Source organism: Ambystoma mexicanum, chromosome 6q, assembly GCF_040938575.1.
Source record: "Ambystoma mexicanum isolate Mex_15411 chromosome 6q, UKY_AmexF1_1, whole genome shotgun sequence".
NCBI lineage: Eukaryota > Metazoa > Chordata > Amphibia > Caudata > Ambystomatidae > Ambystoma > Ambystoma mexicanum.
The window spans coordinates 655,114,137-655,133,920 of record NC_090937.1 but is presented as its reverse complement, the minus strand read 5'-3'; the positions used below and the strand labels follow the sequence as shown (position 1 = coordinate 655,133,920).

Sequence of the window (19,784 nt, the reverse complement as noted above, 5' to 3'; positions counted from 1 at the left end):
CTATTTACCCATGGCTGTAGAACTATTTGAGATACCTCAAGACTCTGTGAGACTTGCTAGATGGGTATTGTACTTTTAATCTAGATGCACTATGCTTTGAGTTGCCTTATAGGAGTAAGGCCTATGTGTTAATGCACTAACAACTTATTCCTACTTTAGTAATTACAGTATATTGTAATACCTGTTTGAAATTCTAAAGTAATGAGAAACCCATAGTGGGTTGCAAAACTGCGTGATACAGACACATGTGTATAGAACTATTTTACTTTAATTGCCTGAAGTGCGCCTTAATGTAATAGTGCAATACATTAGAATATTGTTATACTTAACTGTATGGTGCCCTTTTATTTATCATCTTTAAGTGTCAGCCCTACTACTCAACAGTGCCCCTCCCTCCTTAGTTCAAGCCTACTGCTCAGCCTTGCTACCATCAAGAGAGTGGTTAGGTTAAACTTGGCTTGAGACAATCTTGTTCCCCAGGTTGGCACCTCGAAGTCCTACTCCCTGTAGAGACTTTGAAAGTCCTTCCTAACGTGTGAACAGTTAAAAACAATATATTTACAGCACTTGAGTGCCAACAAACAAAACATGTGTTGCTTTCCATCTAATGGGTTCTGTCCCTTTAAGGGGAAAGGTCCCCACTCTTGTGAGGGAGGCGTCCTAAAATGCAGTGCAGTGCTCATCAAGAGTTAAATTTTTCTGCACATTATGAATGATCTGTGAACACGTTTTGGGAGCATCGCAACAATTTTGGATATAGTGTTTTCTGTTTTGCTATTCCTGTTATTCTTTCTTGCAACATGTTCATTGTGTTTGCAAGCCTTTGATAGTTATTTCATTCTGACTTAGATTGATTAGTCGATATCAAAAGTCAATGTACTATGCATGGTTACTATGTATAAAAAGATGAAGTTTGCAAACACTACAAATACTCAGTCCTTGTACACAATTTTTGTAATATAAGCGAAGTTCATCACACCACTTCACAAGAGTCTTAACTATTGCATGGTTCTATGCAACCCAGTAACTAATGGTGTATTCTGAAGTAGTGATGTAGTGTGAGTTAAGGTTCATTTTATAGTGTGAGGTGTGTCAGGGTGTTGCACCGAATCTCACATTGCTGGTCCAGATATTGACAAAGCTTTTGACATTGTGAGACAACGTTTCAACATCAGATGCACACTTGAGGCTTAGATAGTAACTACTGTTAGTTGCAGATGTATGGTAAACGTGGCACCTAAGAAGGCTCGTGCAGAGGACTATGCTGATGATCATAACCCTTCATCGCCTGCAGATGAAGCCCTCCCAGGCAGTCGTTGCTTTTGTGCATGACAACCCTTTGCATTTCTGTTATTAAAAGCTATGAATACTACAGTGCATACTGCTTGCCTCCTAATTCTTTTAGATTTTGTTACCCTCAGGCTCTGTCCTTGGTAGGATTTTCTTATTGGAATGGTACTCTGTCATCAACAGAATGTCGTTTTCACTCCAGCCGTAGCCAGCCCATTCTCAACTTGAGTAGAAAGTAAGTGCAGATCCCTAAATCAGAATGTGTTTTTGTGCATCATCACCCACAATTAGGCATATTCGAATGGATTGTGTCCTCCATGTATTCTCATCTTATGATAATTATCCTTCCAGTTTCAGCTGCTTTGGAAAGTTTTTCGACAGGTTGCGCTGTGTGCTGTCTCGTCAATGTCCCTCGAGGGCCTCCGTTCGACTGTCGACATCATCATTAGTATAAGTAGCGTACGCAGCACCCGTTGGTTTCAGTTCTGTTTTTCTGATATAATGCTTTGAAGATTTTCAGTGCACTTTGGTTCTTCTGTGAACTTCGATAGTTATTTTCGATCACGAAAATGTCTTCCCCATCGGCTCCATCAATGCCTAAAATGTGCTTCAAGAAGTGCTAAGACTATGGATTGAAGATATCAATCACAGACCCCTACCGCATATGTTTGTGGTGCCTTGGTACCAGTCACTGTACCTCTGACTGTAACACCTGTCAGGTGATGACAGAATAGGCTCTAAGGGAGCATAAAGGTAAATTGGTGGTGGGGAGGTTGCCTTTGAAGTCTCCTTCGAAGAGTTCCAAGAGAAAGACTGATGAATCGAGGGATTCTCCTCGACGAAACAAATCTAAACGGTCTCGATCAAGAAGTCGCTCACTCCATTCTTCTTCGAAGAAGGCCAAGAAACAGTGTCACAGGTTGCCTTCGACCTCTAGTGATTCCTCAGCTGAGGTAATTAAATGTCCAACTAAGTCGGACTCCCCAGCAAAATAGGACAAGCAAAAGGCCCATGCCCCTGTCGATCTGCATAAAGACAACAAAGGGAAGTCAAAGACGAAATCTTCAAAACCGAGCCATAAGCCAGTACTGCATCTAGAAAAATCTCGATCCGTTAAGAAATCATCGAGGGCTTCGACAAGTCAGGAATCCAGTCCATCGAGGGTTCCTTCGAAAAAGAATACGAAGTAGACAACGTCGATCCTTCGCTGACACCATTGGCGTCTGAGACGTCAACACCAGTATCGAAGTAGACTCCGACAAAATTGACTCCGAATTCAAAGTCGTTGTCGACGATTACTTCGAAAATGTCGAAGCCAGTGGTAACCCAAGAAAAGGTTTGCAAACCATTGCCCAAGAAACATTTTTTTAAAGTCTTTTTTAAAGTTTTTATCACCCATCTATGAAGATAATGAACCTTCAGATGATAACACACCACCCTTTGGGTTTCAATATGGCACCCCTAATGTGCCAGATGAATTTATCTCTGAAGAGTCTAGATTAAAAGACTTATATGATAACCTTCAGTCGGCCAGTGGTTTAGATACCTCTCCCGAACTGGAATTTGGCAAACCAGATCCTACTGACAACGCTGACTCCTCATATAGGAAGCTGATGATTAAGGTGATAGTTTTGAGGTTGGAGCAGGCCTACTCCTTCTTTTGAGCAGGGTCCGCAAAAAGATCCAATTTTGTCATTTCACACTGCACTACAAAAAAGGGTCTCAACAAATTGGGAGACACCAGAGACTACGGCTGCAGTGAATACAAATTCTGCTAGAAAATATAGACCATCCAGCAGCGACCCAGAGTACTTGACAAAACATCCAGCAAAAGAAGGTTTGGTGGTTCAGGCTGCTACATCTACCAAGCAGTCAACATACCCATCCATCCCTCCTGATAGGGATGATAAGAGAGTGGATACCTGGGCGAGAGAAATATTTGCTGCTGGCAGTATGACATTAAAGTCAACTAATGCAACCTGTACCTTGCGTAGGTTTACGTTTACCCTGTTGGACTGCGTAGCTATGGCGGATGACCACATCCTAGATGGCGAAGAAAGCGACTGTTTCCTGGCAATAATCAAGAATAGTAAGTAGGCAATGGGTGAATGCCTCCAGTCAGGTCTGGATACTGCAGACAGCGTCAGCAGATCCATGGCAACTAGCACAGTGTTATGTAGGTTTGTGTGGTTGAGGAAGTCGGATTTGAACCAGATGTTCAGTCTAGACTCCTCAACATGCCTTTTGACGGCTTGAGTCTGTTTGGCAGCAATACAGACCTCGAAAGCGGCGGCTTAATCCCTTAGCGCCGCCATTAGAAACACTCAACACCCAAACTCGGGTTCATCTTCTTGGAGGGTTAAGTCCTTTCGATTCTATTACTCAGTTGGAAGAGGAAGGGGACAACACAGTCAAAGAGGTCAGAGAAGATTCCCTCGTGGTGGACGAAGGAGAGGTGCTAAGCCAACCCAAGCAGCGGTAGTTTTACCCTCAGCCGCCGCTTCATCCGCCTCAAAACGACTCACAAGACCCCAGTAGGAGGCAGACTTACTCAGCATCTGAAAGAATGGCGGGGCATTACTTCAGATGCTTGGGCACTGTAAACTGTAGGCCAAGGTTCCTGCCTTCCTTTAAAAAAAAAAACTCAGGATCATCCACTGGGGAACAGCTCTTTCAAAGTTCAAGATCCGCTCTTAGTGCAGGCAATTCTGACCCTGCTAGAGAAAGGTACTATAGAACAATTACCTGTGGCTGAAAGGAACAAGGACTGGTATTCCCCATACTTTCTGATTCCCAAAAAGGACCGAGGATTGTGACCCATCTTGGACAAGTTTAAGATGGTTACCCTTTCCCAAATCCTTCAGGCTCTCCAACTCCAAGACTGGATGGTGTCACTGGACCTTCAGGATGCTTACTTTCATGTGCCTATCCATCTCAAGCACAGAAAGTACCTGAGGTTCGCAGTTGGCGGTTCTCATTATCAGTTTCGATTTCTGCCATTTGGGCTGACCTCCGCCCCAAGGGTTTTCACCAAATTGATGGCGGTGGCGGTAGCGAGTCTCCGGAGAGGGGAGATTCACGTCTACCCCTACCTGGACGATTGCATGATCAGGGCTCGTTCACCCGAACAAGCCTGTGAACATCTCAGCGTAACCTGGCACTCTCTTCACAGACGGGGCTTTTCCCTCAATTACAAGAAGTCCCACATGATACCATCTCAAAGACTCCAGTTTATTGGAGCAGTCCTCGATTCATCCTCGGGGGGAAAGCCTCCCCGCCCGAGGTGAGAGCTCAGGATATTCTGCAGATGTTCGCCAAATTCCAGAGTGCCCAGCAACTTCCAGCCTTCGATTTATGTATTTATTTATGTATGTATTTATTTTTGAATTTTTTTTTTAAGGTTGCTCGGCCTCATGGCATCCTGCATTTGGCTCGCCTCAGAATGATATCCCTCCAATGGGCTCTCAGGACTCAATGGTCAGACCACCTGAAAGTTCCAAGCAGAATCTCTCGGGACCTTGGACAACATTCTCAACAGTAGTGGCAGACACCTCACTCATGGGGTGGGGAGCCCATGCCAACTAGCTGACGTTCAGCAGTCGTTGGTCGGCATCAGAGTCCAAACTACACATCAACCTTTCGGAGCTGAGCGCAATCAGACTAGCACTGAAGGCCTTTCTGCCCTCTGTACGGGTAAAGAATGTCCTGATAATGACAGACAACAAAGTGGCTATGTACTACCTCATCAAGAGAGGAGGTATAGGGTCATTACCACTGTGCAGAGAAGCAATGCAGCTCTGGTTCTGGGCAATTCAAGAAGGAATCTCTCTATCAGCAGTTCACCCAGCCGGAGAGGAGAACACATGGGTGGACGCTCTGAGCAAGCGAATCACAGTCTCCTACGAGTGGGAACAAGCTCAGGAAGTCCTTCAAGAGATCTTCACTCTTTGGGGAACCCCTCAAGTGGATCTGTTCGCGACCAGTGTCAACCGGAAGTGCAAACTGTTCTGCTTCAGGGAATTTCCCCCAAGAGGAGCTCTAGCGGACGCGTTCGTAGTGGACTGAGAATGTCCACTCCTCTATGCATTTCCTTGAGTCCCCGTCATTCCTCAAGTAATAAGGAGGTTGAGAAGGTTCAGGAAATCCATGATCATAATTGCCCTGGATTGGGCCAGGAGGAAGTGGTACCCGGACCTTCTGGACTTGTCCATCTGGCATCCAATACGTCTTCCACAAAGAGATGACCTTCTCTCGTGAGAGGAGGGTCAGGTTCTCCATCCAGAGGTCAAGACTCTCAACCTTCAAGCATGGTTTCTGAGAGGTTAAGATACAAGGATTGGGACCTCCCGCATGACGTAATGGAGATCTTGCGTTTGGCCAGAAGGCCAGCGACGAAATATTTGTACGGCTGCGATTGGAACAAGTTCAGCAGCTGGTGCAGGGATACAAATGTGCATCCCTTTCTGTGACACACCTATGGTGCTTTCTTTTTTGTTACATTTGGTGAATCTGGGGCTCCAGATTGGAACAATTAAAGGTTAATTGGCGGCGCTATCTATTTTCAAGTGCTGGAGGATTCATATTTTAAGATCCCTCTGATTGTTCAGTTCCTAAAGGGTCTTATTAATGTATTTCCACCAGTTCCATTGAAAGTCCTTGTATGGAATCTTAACCTAGTGTTACATTTTCTAACATGCATTCCTTTTGAGCCTATACACTCATGCCCATTAAAACTGTTAACCTTCAAAACGGTTTTGCTAATTGCAATAACATCAGCCCGCAGTGTAAGCGAGTGGCAGGCTCTTTCCTGTAAACCTCCACATACGGTTTTCTATAAAGACAGGGTTGTTCTCAGGGTGAAACATCCTTTCTACCTAAGGTAGTCTCTGACTTCCGCTTGTCGCAAAACATCATCTTGCCAGCTTTCTATACACCTCCTCATCCTGGAAAAGAGGGGGAAAGATTACGTAGACTGGATCCAAAAAGGGCTCTCAGGTTTTAGATATCAAGAATGGCTAAATTCCGTCAAAATGACTAAATGACTAATTATTCATTGGCTATACTGGCCCTAAATTGGGTTTAGCTGTTACAAAACAGACCCTATCCAGATGGATCATACTGGCTATTGGGGAATGTTACAGGTTAGTGGCAAAGACCCGCCGGAAGGCTTGAGAGCACATTCCACAAGGGGCATGGCAACCTCTGCTGCTCTTCAAAGAGGTGTCCCAATCAAAGACAAGTTCATCTGCCACTTGGTCGTCTATTCCCACGTTTGTGAGACAATACTTCCTGGATTCATCTTCCAGTCAGGAAGGCCAATTTGCAAAAGCGGTCCTTCATTCAGTCCATGACAACAAAATATAATTTGTACTCCCACCACCAAATTATCACTGCTTTGGGAGTCTATCATAAGATGAGGAATATGTGGGAGGACACAATCCATTCGAAGAACAAGTTACTTACCCCGGTTAACGTTCTCTGGCTGAAGACTATGTCCAACAAAGATTGATGGATCTGCATTTTACAGCAACTGTCCTCTCTTCATCTTATCTTCTGGGGTATTTTAGGGGACTTTTACGGGCAGAGCAGTTGTCTCTGCAGCAGGCACAAGATATTTTGTGGCCCATGATCTTGCCAAGGGGACAGATGAGGAGGAATGGGAAGGACCACTTTATGCATATGCAGTCCCCACATTCCCAAAGGAGAGGTGTAAACCAACTCGCAAACACTTGCTTACGTCAAAGTCTGAGAAATAGAGAGGCACAAGATTGAGAGCGTAAACTTCCCTCGCTGCCAAATTGTTTGTTAGCTCCACCATTGAAGCACACTCACCTTCATTTGCCCCACATTGTGGGGAGGGTGTATGTTAAAATATAGTTGTGCCAAAGCAGGCATAGCACTTCCATCTCCAGGTGGGCATAGACTCGCTCATAAACTCATAATGCATGTTTACATGAAACAACTGCTTGGGAAGTTTAAAATGAAACCTCTCTACCTATATGTGAAAAGCATTTTACAAAGTGCCAGTATGTGTTGATTTTTTTACCATTTGCTAGTATGATGGAAAACTATGATTGCTGATGAGAAACTTTACTTTCACTGCTTTCTGCAACCTGACTAACAACAAAAAACAATGTTAATGTTGCTATTAAGGGCTTGTATGTTTCATTCATAATTTACAAAATGAACATATATTGTGTTTCAAACAGGCAGCTAAACCTCCTAAGCACAGCGACTCCTGCTGTTGGTGCCTGGCTTGTCCCAGTTGATCAAATGAAGTCATCCTTAAATAAATTTGAGACAGAGGGAACACTGAGAGTATGTGCTGTGATGGGCTGCATCATGACTGAGGCCCTTGAGGTGAGTGAATGACGAAGATGCTGATGCTTTGCAACTTGATGCATTTAAGTTTTGTAATGTCTTAAATAAGATGTACATCCACACATTATTTGTTATGCTTTAAAAGGTTTGTTGTCAGAAATGTTGTTAATGCAGTTGCTCAGATTATTTTGTCATTTCATTTTTAGCTCAACTTTTACTTTTCAGAAAACCGTTGTAGCAAGTCCTTAGTTTAAAGGAGTCAATTTTCTATTCCTGGCTATAGCTTAAAACCCACTTAAGGCAAACATGCTTGTGATGGAGCAGGAAAGAACCAACTAGTGGGTCACGGAAAATGCATGTTTTGTTCCTTTGCCATGTTCTTTATAGGAGTTTAGAACAGTCAAACGAAAGTAAGCATTGGGTCATTTGCTAGCAAGCCATATGTCAATAGAAATATTGTAGACACTACCTCATTTGTTTCTACACCGACAACGCCTCCACAGTCTGAATTGAGTACATGATTCCCTTAAAGTGGTCTGCCGACTGTTAGTCTGATGATTGGAATTTCATGCTCAGTGTTTTGTCAAGGCTAACAGATATACAGACAGGCACAATTCTACTATGTGCTTTTTACATACTCTTTATCACTCCATGAAATATGTAATGGACATTATTACTTGCGGTTCAGAAAAATAAATGAGAACAATGAAAAACATAAAAGGACCAACTGTTCCCTTACCTAGGAAAAAAGTTATTTCTTTGGTTACAGTTACTTTTATGTTTTTCATTGTACTAATTTATTTTTATGAACCTCAAGTAATGTCCATTACATATTTCATGGATTGATAGATTACATAAAAAGCGGTGAGTAGAATTCTGCCTTTATGTATTTTTTTACAAATATCTTTTTAAACTAGCAGGTTTAGTATTTGAGGCACACTGATTTATTGTGCTCATTAATGTAATACTTATGGAGAGAATTGTTCAATTATGTTTTCATACTAATTGAGAGCAACCGACTAGATCCGTCACTTGGTTATTGAATTAAGTCTTACAGAGAAGTTGCCTTTTAGGCAGGATCCTGTGTTTCCAGCCCTGATAACTTTTGAAAATAAAGTAGATTGTTTGCGTTAAAGGCCCGCCTTCAAAACTGGTAGCAGCCTGGTCCAGGGTCCTGCACAGCTTTTGGCTCAGCCACATGTGTTTATAAAGCTTCATGTTTATCCCCCTCAAACATATTTAGCATACCAATACATTGTCTGTTTGGCGTGGGTGCTCCAAATTAATTTTCCTCTGACCGGCAAGGATTGTAGTGATTTTGTTCCCTTTTACCTTGTCCAGTCTCCTGCAGGTCATTTTGACTTTGTAAATACTTTTTATATCTAATATAAGTTCTTGACAGATGATGTTGAGAACACAAAGTTTTTGATTTGTTTTCCATTCACCATATATATATATTTCGAATGGATTGTGTCCTCCAACGTATTCCACATCTTTGACATGTAATGTCCACAGCTGTGCACTTCGGAAACCTTCTTCGGCAGAGGGCATCCTGCGTCGATGGCGTTGGGTCGATGTCCCTCGAAGGCCTCCATCGAGGGCAACGTCACCGGATGTTATAAATAGGACGCGCGGCACCCGTAGCCTCTGTTAAATTTTTTCCACAAACATGTTTGCTTTGAGAATTCGGCATGCCTCGTGTATTCTTTGTGGAGAATGTTTTCCTCTTTGACCCCTTCGACTCTGCAGTCTGGCTTCAAGACCTGCCGGGACTGCAAGTCTAAAATGTCGATCACCGACCTGCATCATTTTTGTTTATGGTGCTTGGGCGAAAGTCACGACACTGACGACTATTCCAAATGCCAGTCGCTGACTGCTAAGGCCTTGCGGGAACATAAGGGGAATCTTCAGGTAGCTAAGGGTTCCAAACTCAGTAAGTCTAAAAGCAAATCCAAGTCCAAGGGTATGTCCACTGATGATTCGAGGGGTGACTCTCCGCGTCAGAAGGAGTCCTGGGGGTTTCGGTCCCGGAGTGGTTCCCGCCATTCGTCCTCCTCGTCTCGGCGTTCTAGGAAGCGCAGTCGCCTTCCCTGTCCTCCTCGGAGGCTAGCACCGCGAGGAAAGTGGCTTGCCCAACTAAGTCCTCGAACCCGGAGGAATGGGCTGCTTTTCGGGAGCAGATGTTGGTGATTTTCCAATCACAGGGCACAGTTCCGTCCGTTCCTTCTGACGAAGCCGGCAAGGAACGGGCTTGATCCGTGGCTCGCATGCCTTCGGGCTCAGGTCCTCAGCGCAATCCTCATCGGGAACCTTCGTAGTCCCATTCAGACAAGGCTCAGGATGGTCGCAAGAGCCGTGATTCCAGGTCTCGGTCCTCGTCCCCAGCGAGACCGCAGAAACATGCTATGGCTCGAGGTCGGCATTGTCTCTGTGTCTGTCGGATACTGACGTCGAAGCTTTGCCTTCATATCATCACACAGTGCCATCGGCGCCAGTGTCGACGCCGAAACCGTCAACACCGAAACCGTCAACGCCCTTGACGCTGAAGCCATCCGCTCCCTCAACGACTTTGAGGCTTTTTGGCCAAAATTTACCGTCCGAGATCCCTACTGCTGTGGATCCTCCTGGGAAGGCTACTTACAAGTCTGTGGGGCCTGTTGTGGACTGCAGGCCCTCAGATGTTCCGAGACAGGACTTTTTCCTCCCTCTGGATGACATCTATGAGGACTAGCGGAGGTCACCTTTTGATCTTGACCATGTTAAGCCTGATCAGGCTCCTGTCTTTTCAGGGGATAGCCAACTGGAAAAGTTGAGACATACTCTTCATGACGCTAGTGGCCTGGACACTTCTCCGGAAGTGGAATTTGCCTGGTGCTCATGCAGAGTCGTCCTACAGGAGACTCATGGCTAGGGTCTCGGAGTATCTGGGCTGGTCCAGTCCTGAAGATTTTGTGCAAGATGATCTCACAGATATTTTAGATCAAAGTCAGTCCTCTGACCCGGTGTTACCTTTTCATCTTACCTTACAGAAAAGGGTGGCGGCTGTTTGGCAGTCACCGGATTCTCTTCCGGCTGTTAACAAATCGTTAACCAAGAAATTCCACCCTTCCAGTTGCGACCCCATCTACCTAATCACTCACCCCACTCCCGAGAGTTTGGTGGTTCAGGCGGCTACGGCCATCTGGAGGCAGCCGGCATACCCTACCATCCCTCCAGATAGGGATGACAAACGCTTCAACGGTTGGGCACGCAAGGTGTTTTCTGCGGGGAGTATGGTGCTGAAATCAGCCAACTCCACTTGTGACTGTTAGGGAGAATTCTCATTCTATGGCTAATTTCCTTCACCTAGTGAGTCCCCCAGCAGCTTTGCTGGATTTCTGGAGTTTATTTTTTCCACTTGGTAAGAGTGTGAGCCTTTTTCCCACTCTTACCTGTGTTTTGCCATGTGTATTTTTACTATTTGTGTGATAGTGGACTCTGGAGGACCCCACTCCATGAACCCCAATTTTCATGTGTGTTACACAGCACCTTCCGTGCAGTAACACAGGGTTGTCTTTAAGACTTCCCCCTGACTCAATTTCCTGGGGCTGACTACTGTCCTCCAGAAAACAGGTAAAGTTGCCATTTACTTTACATAGTCATTTAAAACTACAGACCCAGTACACCCCATCTTAGATGGAGTACTCGAAAGGTTTAATTCCTATCTCTTTTTGTCTGTGCCTCTCTGAGCTTTGTTTTGCTCTTTTAACGTTTAGACTTGGCTGGTGGCAGTGGTATCTACCCTAACTTTTCTACCGCAATTATATTATGTAAGCGTGGTACTGTTCCAGGCTATCATAGTAGCCTCAAACCTAAACCCGCTTGACCAAATACTCTTTCTTTTGGCCCCGGTCGGGTTTATTCGCCATTTCTTTTTGTTAAAGTCCTTCTTGTGTTTTACTTTGCGCGGCAAACCAGGTTTGCCTTCTTTGTTCACCGTCTTTTGGCGGGCTTCTCTCAAGAAGCCCTTCTTTTGGCGCCTGGGTGTCTAGGTGGGCTGAATGTGAGGGAGGGGTGTAGTCACCCCTTGCACAGGGTATCCTTGGAAACCCAAGTCACACTTTTTTATGATTGGCTAAGGGGGTTGTCTGGGCTTGACAACCCCCCTGCTGGGGGATTGACAGCCAGGCTGTGTGAATGGGGGATTTTCGCATAAAAGGCAGGACTCTTGGGCTGGAAGTCAGTCGCCACTGGAACTGCAAGGAACCGAAGAGAAGCGGAAGAAGAAGACGGCTGCAACTACCGAGTTCCGGTGGAGCCCTGCTGCAGTCCTGAGCTATCTACCCTTTCGACGACAAGAGAAGATCCAGTCCGAAGTCTTCTTCCCTTGAGCTTGGTGGGATTAACCAGCTCATCTTCCACAGGCAGAGCATCCTCTTCTTGGTCGAAATCTCTGCACACAGCTGTAGTGGTCCGGATAGCCACCTGAAGAGCCTCTCCTGTTTTAAAGGAGCGCACCTTTTATTCACAGTTGCTTTTGGTGCTACTGGCCTCATCCCTGGGTAGTGCAGATCGCTCCAGGTGTCCTCCTTCTTGTCCCCACGACTGAAGTCACAAGAACCGTGAGTCTGCATGAGCTACCAGGAACAACTGCCATGGCACCAGCTCTTCAATTGAATAAGGTACTGTTTCCGACCTCGAGGAACTTGGGTGAATCCCTTTTCTCCTCACCAAAGGCTTGTCCTTATCTTCCTTCCCTCTTTTAACTCTTGCTTCCTCTTGTGACAATATCCAAGTACTCCTGGCAATCTCGAATCGTGAACTGTGCTAACCGGGTGATCCTCGACAACAGGAATCCTGTACCACTTGACACTGGCGCAGGCCTATTGACTTTTATTCACTTGTAGGGAAGTGTCCTCTGATTCTATCTGCCTTGACAAAAGTATTGCCTATGATTTTTATCCCCAACTCTCTTGTGTTGATTCATGTGCTAAGTGTGTTTTAACTCCGGTAACAAATCTTCCCGTGGGTATGCGTATCTTTAGTAAGACCGAACTGTCATTACTGTCAAAAAGTGATCGCATCTGTCCCCCGGTAACGTCTTTGTTTCACAACACCGGACTGTCAAAAACCAAAGGTACTTACCTTGAATTGTGCTGCAGAAAGTGAATTGGTTGTGTGTAGTGTATTTTACATGTGGTTTTACATTAATTGAAGTGAAGTGTTTTACGAACAGATGGTCTAGAAATAAATGTACTTTTACTTTTCAACCAAAAACCTTGAGTCAGTGTTTGCTTGAGTCACAGTAATTGTGGTCCTTTGTGTAATCTCTACTACTGCTCATTTGCTTTTGAGATGAGTCTGGCTGCTCCGCTACAACTACCACTTTAACAGTGTAGTACAGGCTTGTACCAAAGGTGAACTTGTATTACCACTTGTAGTCTTAATTGTGTGTAGTGGTCCCTAAGGGCACTGCACAGGATTCTGCCTAACAGTGACTTGGCAAGATTTTCACACACACTGTGGAACTGTGTTTCTCTTGTGGCTGAGCATATTGCTGAGGGGGAAGAAAGGGATGGGTTTTTTGCTCTCGTGCAAGATGGCAAGGATGCCATGGGTGAATCCCTTCAGTCAGGTTTGGACACGGCCGACAGTGTTAGCCGGTCTATGGCTGCAAGCACCGCTATACGCAGATTTGCGTGGTTGCGGAAGTCAGGTTTTGCTCCGGATGTGCAAGCCGGTCTTCTGAACATGCCCTTTGATGGCGCGCATTTGTTTGGCAGCAAGGCTGACTAGAGCCTTGAGAGGTTGCACACCTCAAAAGCTGCGGCAAAATCTTTAAGCGCAGTCGTGCGTCAACCTCCGCCTTTTCGTCCTAGGGGACAGCAGTGGAGGGGAGGTTCTTATTGTTACTACTCCTCCTTTGGTAGAACGAGAGGAGCCGCCAGTCAAAGGGGTCACCGTAAAAGTAACGGTGTTGGTCGGGGAAATAGAGGTGCCAAAGCCGCTAAGGCAGCTGCCTCTTTGCCTTCAGGCACTGCTGCAGCCGCTCCAAAACAGTCATGAGGCCATATCCCATGGTTCGCCGGTTGGGGGCAGACTGTCTCAGCATCTCAAAGAGTGGCGAGCCATTACTTTGGATGTGTGGGTTCTGGATACAATAACCCACGGCTACTGCCATCCCTTCTTAAAACAGCCTCCCGACAATCCACTGGGGAAACACTCTTTGAAGCTTCCAGATCTGCTCCTTGTGCAGGAAATCTTGACCCTGCTAGAGAAAGGCGCTATAGAACTGGTGCCTGTAGCGGAGAGGAACAAGGGTTGGTATTCCCCTTATTTTATTTTTTATCCCAAAGAAAGACGGGGGATTGAGACCCCTCCTGGACTAGCGTTGGTTGAACCAACTTCTCAGGAAGGACAAGTTCAAGATGGTCACTCTTTCTCAAGTCTTTCAGGCCTTTCAACTTCAGGATTGGTTGGTGTCCCTGGACCTACAGAATGCTTACTTTCATGTGCCAATTCATCCCAAGCACAGAAAGTACCTGAGGTTTGCGGCTGGCGACTCGCACTTTCAGTTTTGGGTCCTGCCATTCGGATTGACCTCTGCCCCGAGGGTCTTCCCCAAGCTAATGGTGGTGGTGGCAGCGTATCTCAGGCGAGGGGGGATTCACGTCTACCCCTACCTGGATGACTGGTTGATCTGTGCGTGCTCTCCTGAGCAAGCATTGGCTCACCTCGGTCTCACCTGCCGCTCCCTCCACAGGCTGGGCTTCTCCCTCAATTTCAAGAAGCTGCATCTGACACCTTCCCAACAGCTCCAGTACACTGGGGCTGTGTTCAACACTTCCTTGGGGAAGTGCTCCCCTCCCAAGGTGAAAGCTCATCACATTGTGCAGATGGTGGACAAGTTTCAACGTGCCCAGAGTCTCCCAGCTTTCGAATTCTTAAGGTTGCTCGGCCTCATGGCATCCTGCATTTTTCTGGTGCCAGAGACCAGGCTGAGGATGAGATCCCTGCAATGGGTTCTCAAGATGCAGTGGTCGCAGTTCTCAGGCAAGATGTCGGATCCCGTTCAGATACCACTCTTGGTCTCCCAGGATCTTTTGGCAACCATGGCCGGGGGTGACTGTAGCGACGGATGCTTCCCTCACAGGATGGGGCGCTCATGCCAATTTCTTGACTGCCAGCGGTCGTTGGTCTCCGTCGGAGTCCAAACTCAACATCAACCTGTTAGAACTGAGGGCCATCAGGCTAGCCCTGAAGGCTTTTCTGCCATCTGTGTGGGGGAAGAGTATCCTGATCATGACTGACAACACAGTGGCCATGCATTACCTCAACAAAAAAGCGGGGGGTAGGATCACTCCCGTTGTGCAGAGAGGCAATGCAGCTTTGGTTCTGGGCCATCCAGCAGGGAATTTCGCTCTCGGCAGTTCATCTAGCCGGGGATGAAAATGCAACGGCGGACGCTCAGAGCAGGCAGAGCACGATCTCTCTCGAGTGGGAGTTGACTCAGGAAGTCCTTCTGGAGTTCTTCGCCCTTTGGGGAACCCCACAAGTGGATTTCTTCGCCACCAGTGCCAACCGTAAGTGCGAGAGATTTTGCTCAAGGGAATTTCCTCTGAGAGGAGCCTTTGGAGACGCATTCGTAGTGGATTGGTCATTCCCACTACTGTACGCATTTCCTCCAGTCCCCGTCATTTCTCAAGTGTTACGGAGGTTACGAAGGTTCGGGTCCCACCTGATCCTGATTGCTCCAGATTGGGGCTGGAGAGCGTGGTACCCGGACCTTCTAGAAATGTCCATCTGCCCTCCACGCCGTCTTCCCTACCGAGAGGATCTGCTCTCGCGAGAGGGGGTCAGGTTCGACATCCAGAGGTCAGGACTCTCAACCTTCACGCTTGGTATCTGAAAGGTTGAGATATAAGGATTGGGACCTCCCAGATGATGTGATGGAGGTTTTGCTTTCGGCCAGAAGGCCAGCAACAGAATTCCTGTACCGTTCCCGTAAGTTTTGCGAGTGGTGCAGAGGACAAACTGTTGATCCTTTTCCGTGTTCCATACCTATGTTTTTGTCTTTCTTACTTTCCTTGGCCCACAGGGGGGGCCTTCGTGTAGGTACCATTAAAAGTTACCTGGCGGCACTGTTTATATTTAAGCGCTCCTCTGAAGAATGTTCTTACTTTAAGATTCCTTTGATTTCTCAATTTCTTAAAGGACTGACTAATGTGTTCCCGCCGTCCATTTTCCAAGTGCTGGTTTGGGATTTGAATTTGTTTTTTAAATTTCTAATGGGTTCTCCATTTGAACCTTTGCACTCTTGTCCTTTGAGATTATTGTCCTTCAAGACAGTTTTCTTGGTTGCGGTTACTTCCGCTCGCAGAGTGAGTGAATTGCAGGCACTTTCATCTAAGCCGCCCTTTACTGTGTTCCCCAAGGACAGGGTTGTACTACGGTACGGCCTTCCTTTCTACCTAAGGTAGTATATGAATTTCTTTTGAGTCCGAAAGTGGTTCTTCCTTCTTTCTATCCTCATCCTGGTAAGGAAGAGGAGCAACTACGTAGGTTAGATCATAGGAGAGCTCTGAGCTTTTATATTTCTAGGATGTCCAGGGTCAGAGTGGACAATCAACTCTTTGTGGGATATGCTGGACACCGATTGGGCCTGGCTGTTGCCAAACAAACCTTGTCCAGGTGGATTATCCTCACCATTACAGAATGTTACCGATTGTCGGGTAAGGACCCTCCTGAAGGGTTGCAAGCTCATTCCACTAGGGGCGTGGCTACTTCCACCTCCCTCCAACTGGGAGTTCCTATTGGGAATATTTGAAGCAGCCACATGGGCTCTATCCACACTTTTGTTAAACATTACTCCCTGTATACGATCCATGGTCAAGATATGGCCTTTGGGAAGGTGGTTCTTTATTGTGCCATCTGATTGGATATTCTAAATTCTTTTCCCTCCTCCATTTTTCTGGTACTGCTTTGGGAGTCTTTCAAAGATGTAGAATACGTTGGAGGACACAATCCATTCGAAGAGCAAGTTACTCCACATCGCCCTCCCAGCCTGCCCCTCTGGAGAATTTCCTATGCGATTGCATCTTACGTTTCCGCAAGGCTATGTGCAGTCCTGCAGGCATTGGATTGATGCCACACATTCTAAGGGAAAAAACATAAACTGAGGCTACTGGTGCCTACCGGCGCCGCACATCCTATTTATAACGCCTGGTGACGTCGCCCTCAACCGAGGCCTTCGAGGGACATCGACCCGACGCCATCAACGCAGGACGCTGTTAGGCAGAAACCTGTGCAGTTCCCTCTGGGACCACTGCAAAAGATTTAGGACTACAGGTGTTTGGCAGTAAACCCACTTGGTAGCAGTCTGTACCACACAGATTCACTTGGTAGCTGTGGCTGAGCAGTCAGACTTCCCTCAAGAAGAGTTAGGCAGTATGCAGAGTATTCACAATAGGTCAAGAGAACACAATAGAACAAGTAAACACTGACCAGGGCTTGGTGTAAAAGAGATATAATTATTTTTTTAAAACCACATCTAGAAAAACACACAGGCACTAATACTAAACAATTCAAAAACACGGTCACTAAAAGATATACACTCCCTTAAAAGAATATTAGACAAGTCTTAAGTAAAGCCCCACTTATTTTCAGACAGTGGTGAGCGCTTAACATAGATGGAACTCTAATAGTTTGTTTTAAAAAGGGAGAAAAGAACAGAGAACAAATTGAAACAGATCCCAACACTTTTATCAGAACATAACAAGAGGGAAAGGCAAAGTAAAACCGTGAAGTTAGAGTTCAAGCGGCCGGATCCAGAGGATCCAAACGAAAGGTGTCCAAGTTCACACGGTTGCAGTGCACAAAAGTCTTGTAAAGGTTCAAAAAGGAGTTGGACCAAAGAAAGGGACCAGTTAGAGGGTCAAGGCGGCCAGCCCAGTCCAGAAGGTTAAGGGGTTATTATTACCTTGTAGCAATCTTTAGAAAGGGAGGCCTGGCGGACACGGTACCTTAAAGTGGTGAGAATGCTCCAGCGGGGGCAGTTGTTCCTGGCAGCGGGTGCAAGTCGGTGCTTCGTCCAGGGGAAGAGGGAATCTCATCGTGGAGGAAGACAGGAGTCCGTTGCACTGCCAGAGAAGAAACCAGCCGCAGAGTTTCTCAGGTACAAGGAGCGGTCTGGTGATTCGCGGTTCAGTGGTGAGTGGCTATCCGGCCGCCGGGGTGCTTGGCACGGGCAGTTCAACCACAAACCGGGATGGGGTGCGAAGAAAGGAAGGTAAACTAGTTGTGCCCACCAGTCAGGGGAAGAAGCCTCTCCAGCTGGGAGATCTCCTCTGTCACCGGGAAGTGGTGAGTCGGTTCTGCAGGGCTCCACCGGTGGTGTTGTCGGGGAAGGTCGGCTCAGCTTCTCCCTCGTTGGATTCTCAGGTCCTGTGGCGACTTCTGAAGTTCCAGTCCCCAAAGCCCTGCTTTTATGCAGAAAACCCCCATTCACTCAGCCTAGCTGTCATTCAAACATGCTAAGTGGTGAGCCGGCCGGCTCACCACTTGGGCCAATCACACAATAGTGGGACTTGAGTTACCAAGGTAACTCAGTCCAGGGTGCCTAAACTCCCTCCCAGACCCCCTGTGGTACCCAGACAGAGTGGCTCCACTTTTGGAGGCTTCTGTGGAGAAGCCCGCCAAAAAGTGGAACAAAGGGCTCGACTTGGGTTGGAGTCACAGAAGAGAACACAAACGCCATTTTAGAATCGAGTCTTGGTAAAAAATACCAACCGGTGAATTAATATTAATTAAATAAACCCCAAACCGGCCGGCTCACCACTTAGCATGTTTGATTGACAGCTAGGCTGAGTGAATGGGGGTGTGCTGCATAAAAGCAGGGCTTTGGGGACTGGAACTTCAGAAGTCGCCACAGGAACTAAGAATCGGAGGAGGGAGAAGCTGAGCCGACCTGCAACGACGACACCACCGGTGGAGCCCTGCTGAACCGTCTCACCACTTTTCCCGACGACAGAGGAGATCTCCAGTCCGGAGAGTCTTCTTCCTTTGACTGGTGGGGATAACCAGTTTTGCCACCTTTTCACCTTCCTGGAGCATCTCATGGCCGCCTTGCCCGTGCCAAGCACCCCAGCAACCGGAATACCACGGTTTACCACTACCGCAAAGAGAAGGGGAGTACCTTTTAACCGGAGAACTCCGCGGCTGGTTTCTTCCCTGGCAGTGCAACGACCTTCATCTTTCCTCCACGGCGAGACCTCTTCTTCCTCTGGACGAAACACCGACTTGCACCTGCTGCCAGGAACAACTGCCCTCACTGGAGCTTCCTTCACACTTAAGGTACTGTGTCCCGCCTGGCTTCCCTTGCGACAGATCGTTTGGGGTGACAGTAAAGCCTCGACTTTCTAACCTGGGCTAGCCTGGGACAACCTAGCTAACTTTTCCTGACTTTGATTTCATCCTTTTTGTGCGAGCTATCTACAAGACTCCTTGGGCATAACCCCACTGTGTGGCCTTGCAATTGACTTCCTTGCCCTCCAGTAGAACTCTGCCTGACCTGCCTTTACTGTGGTTCTTTGTAAAAGTATTGAAACTTGTGTGCTTCCTTAACTCTGCCTTTTCCCCCCTTTTCGTTACAATTTATTAGAGTGTCATCTTATGTTAAGCGCTCACCTCTGTCTGAAAATAAGTGGTGTTTCTCACTAAGACTGGTCTAATAAGTGAATAGGGTTGTATATATATGATAGTGACTGTGTGCTGAATTTACTTACCTCGTTTTTGCTAGTATAAATCACAAGTGTGTTTTTAAATAAATAATTATATACTTTTACACCAAAGCTCTGGTCAGTGTTTGTTTGTGCTACTGTGTCTCTGTACCTATTGTGTATACTCTGCATACTGCCTAACTCTTCTTGAGGGAAGTCTGACTGCTCAGCCACAGCTACCAAGTGAATCTGTGTGATACAGACTGCTACCAAGTGGGTTTACTGCCAAACACCTGTAGTCTTAAATCTTTTGCAGTGGTCCCAGAGGGAACTGCACAGGTTTCTGCCTAACAAGCGCATACTTCTGGCAGAGGTGAAAGCACTGCTATTAAATATTAATGGACGCCGTCGGAATCGTCCCGGCGAACCAGGTAAACAAGGCTATCTATTCACTGTACTTCCTTGTACTCAAAAAAG

The 19,784-nt window shown here is 46.5% G+C and overlaps 1 protein-coding gene across 11 annotated transcripts in view; it reads left to right on the top strand.

Moving 5' to 3' along the window:
* Nucleotides 1-19,784, top strand: part of BLTP1 (bridge-like lipid transfer protein family member 1) — a 2,946,455-nt gene that overhangs the window by 1,391,844 nt on the left and 1,534,827 nt on the right. For all 11 annotated transcript variants that reach the window (XM_069631149.1, XM_069631145.1, XM_069631146.1 and 8 more), the window contains exon 38: nt 7,500-7,650. In XM_069631149.1, coding sequence (XP_069487250.1) covers nt 7,500-7,650 — 151 coding nt within the window. The remainder of the gene's footprint in view (nt 1-7,499; nt 7,651-19,784) is intronic.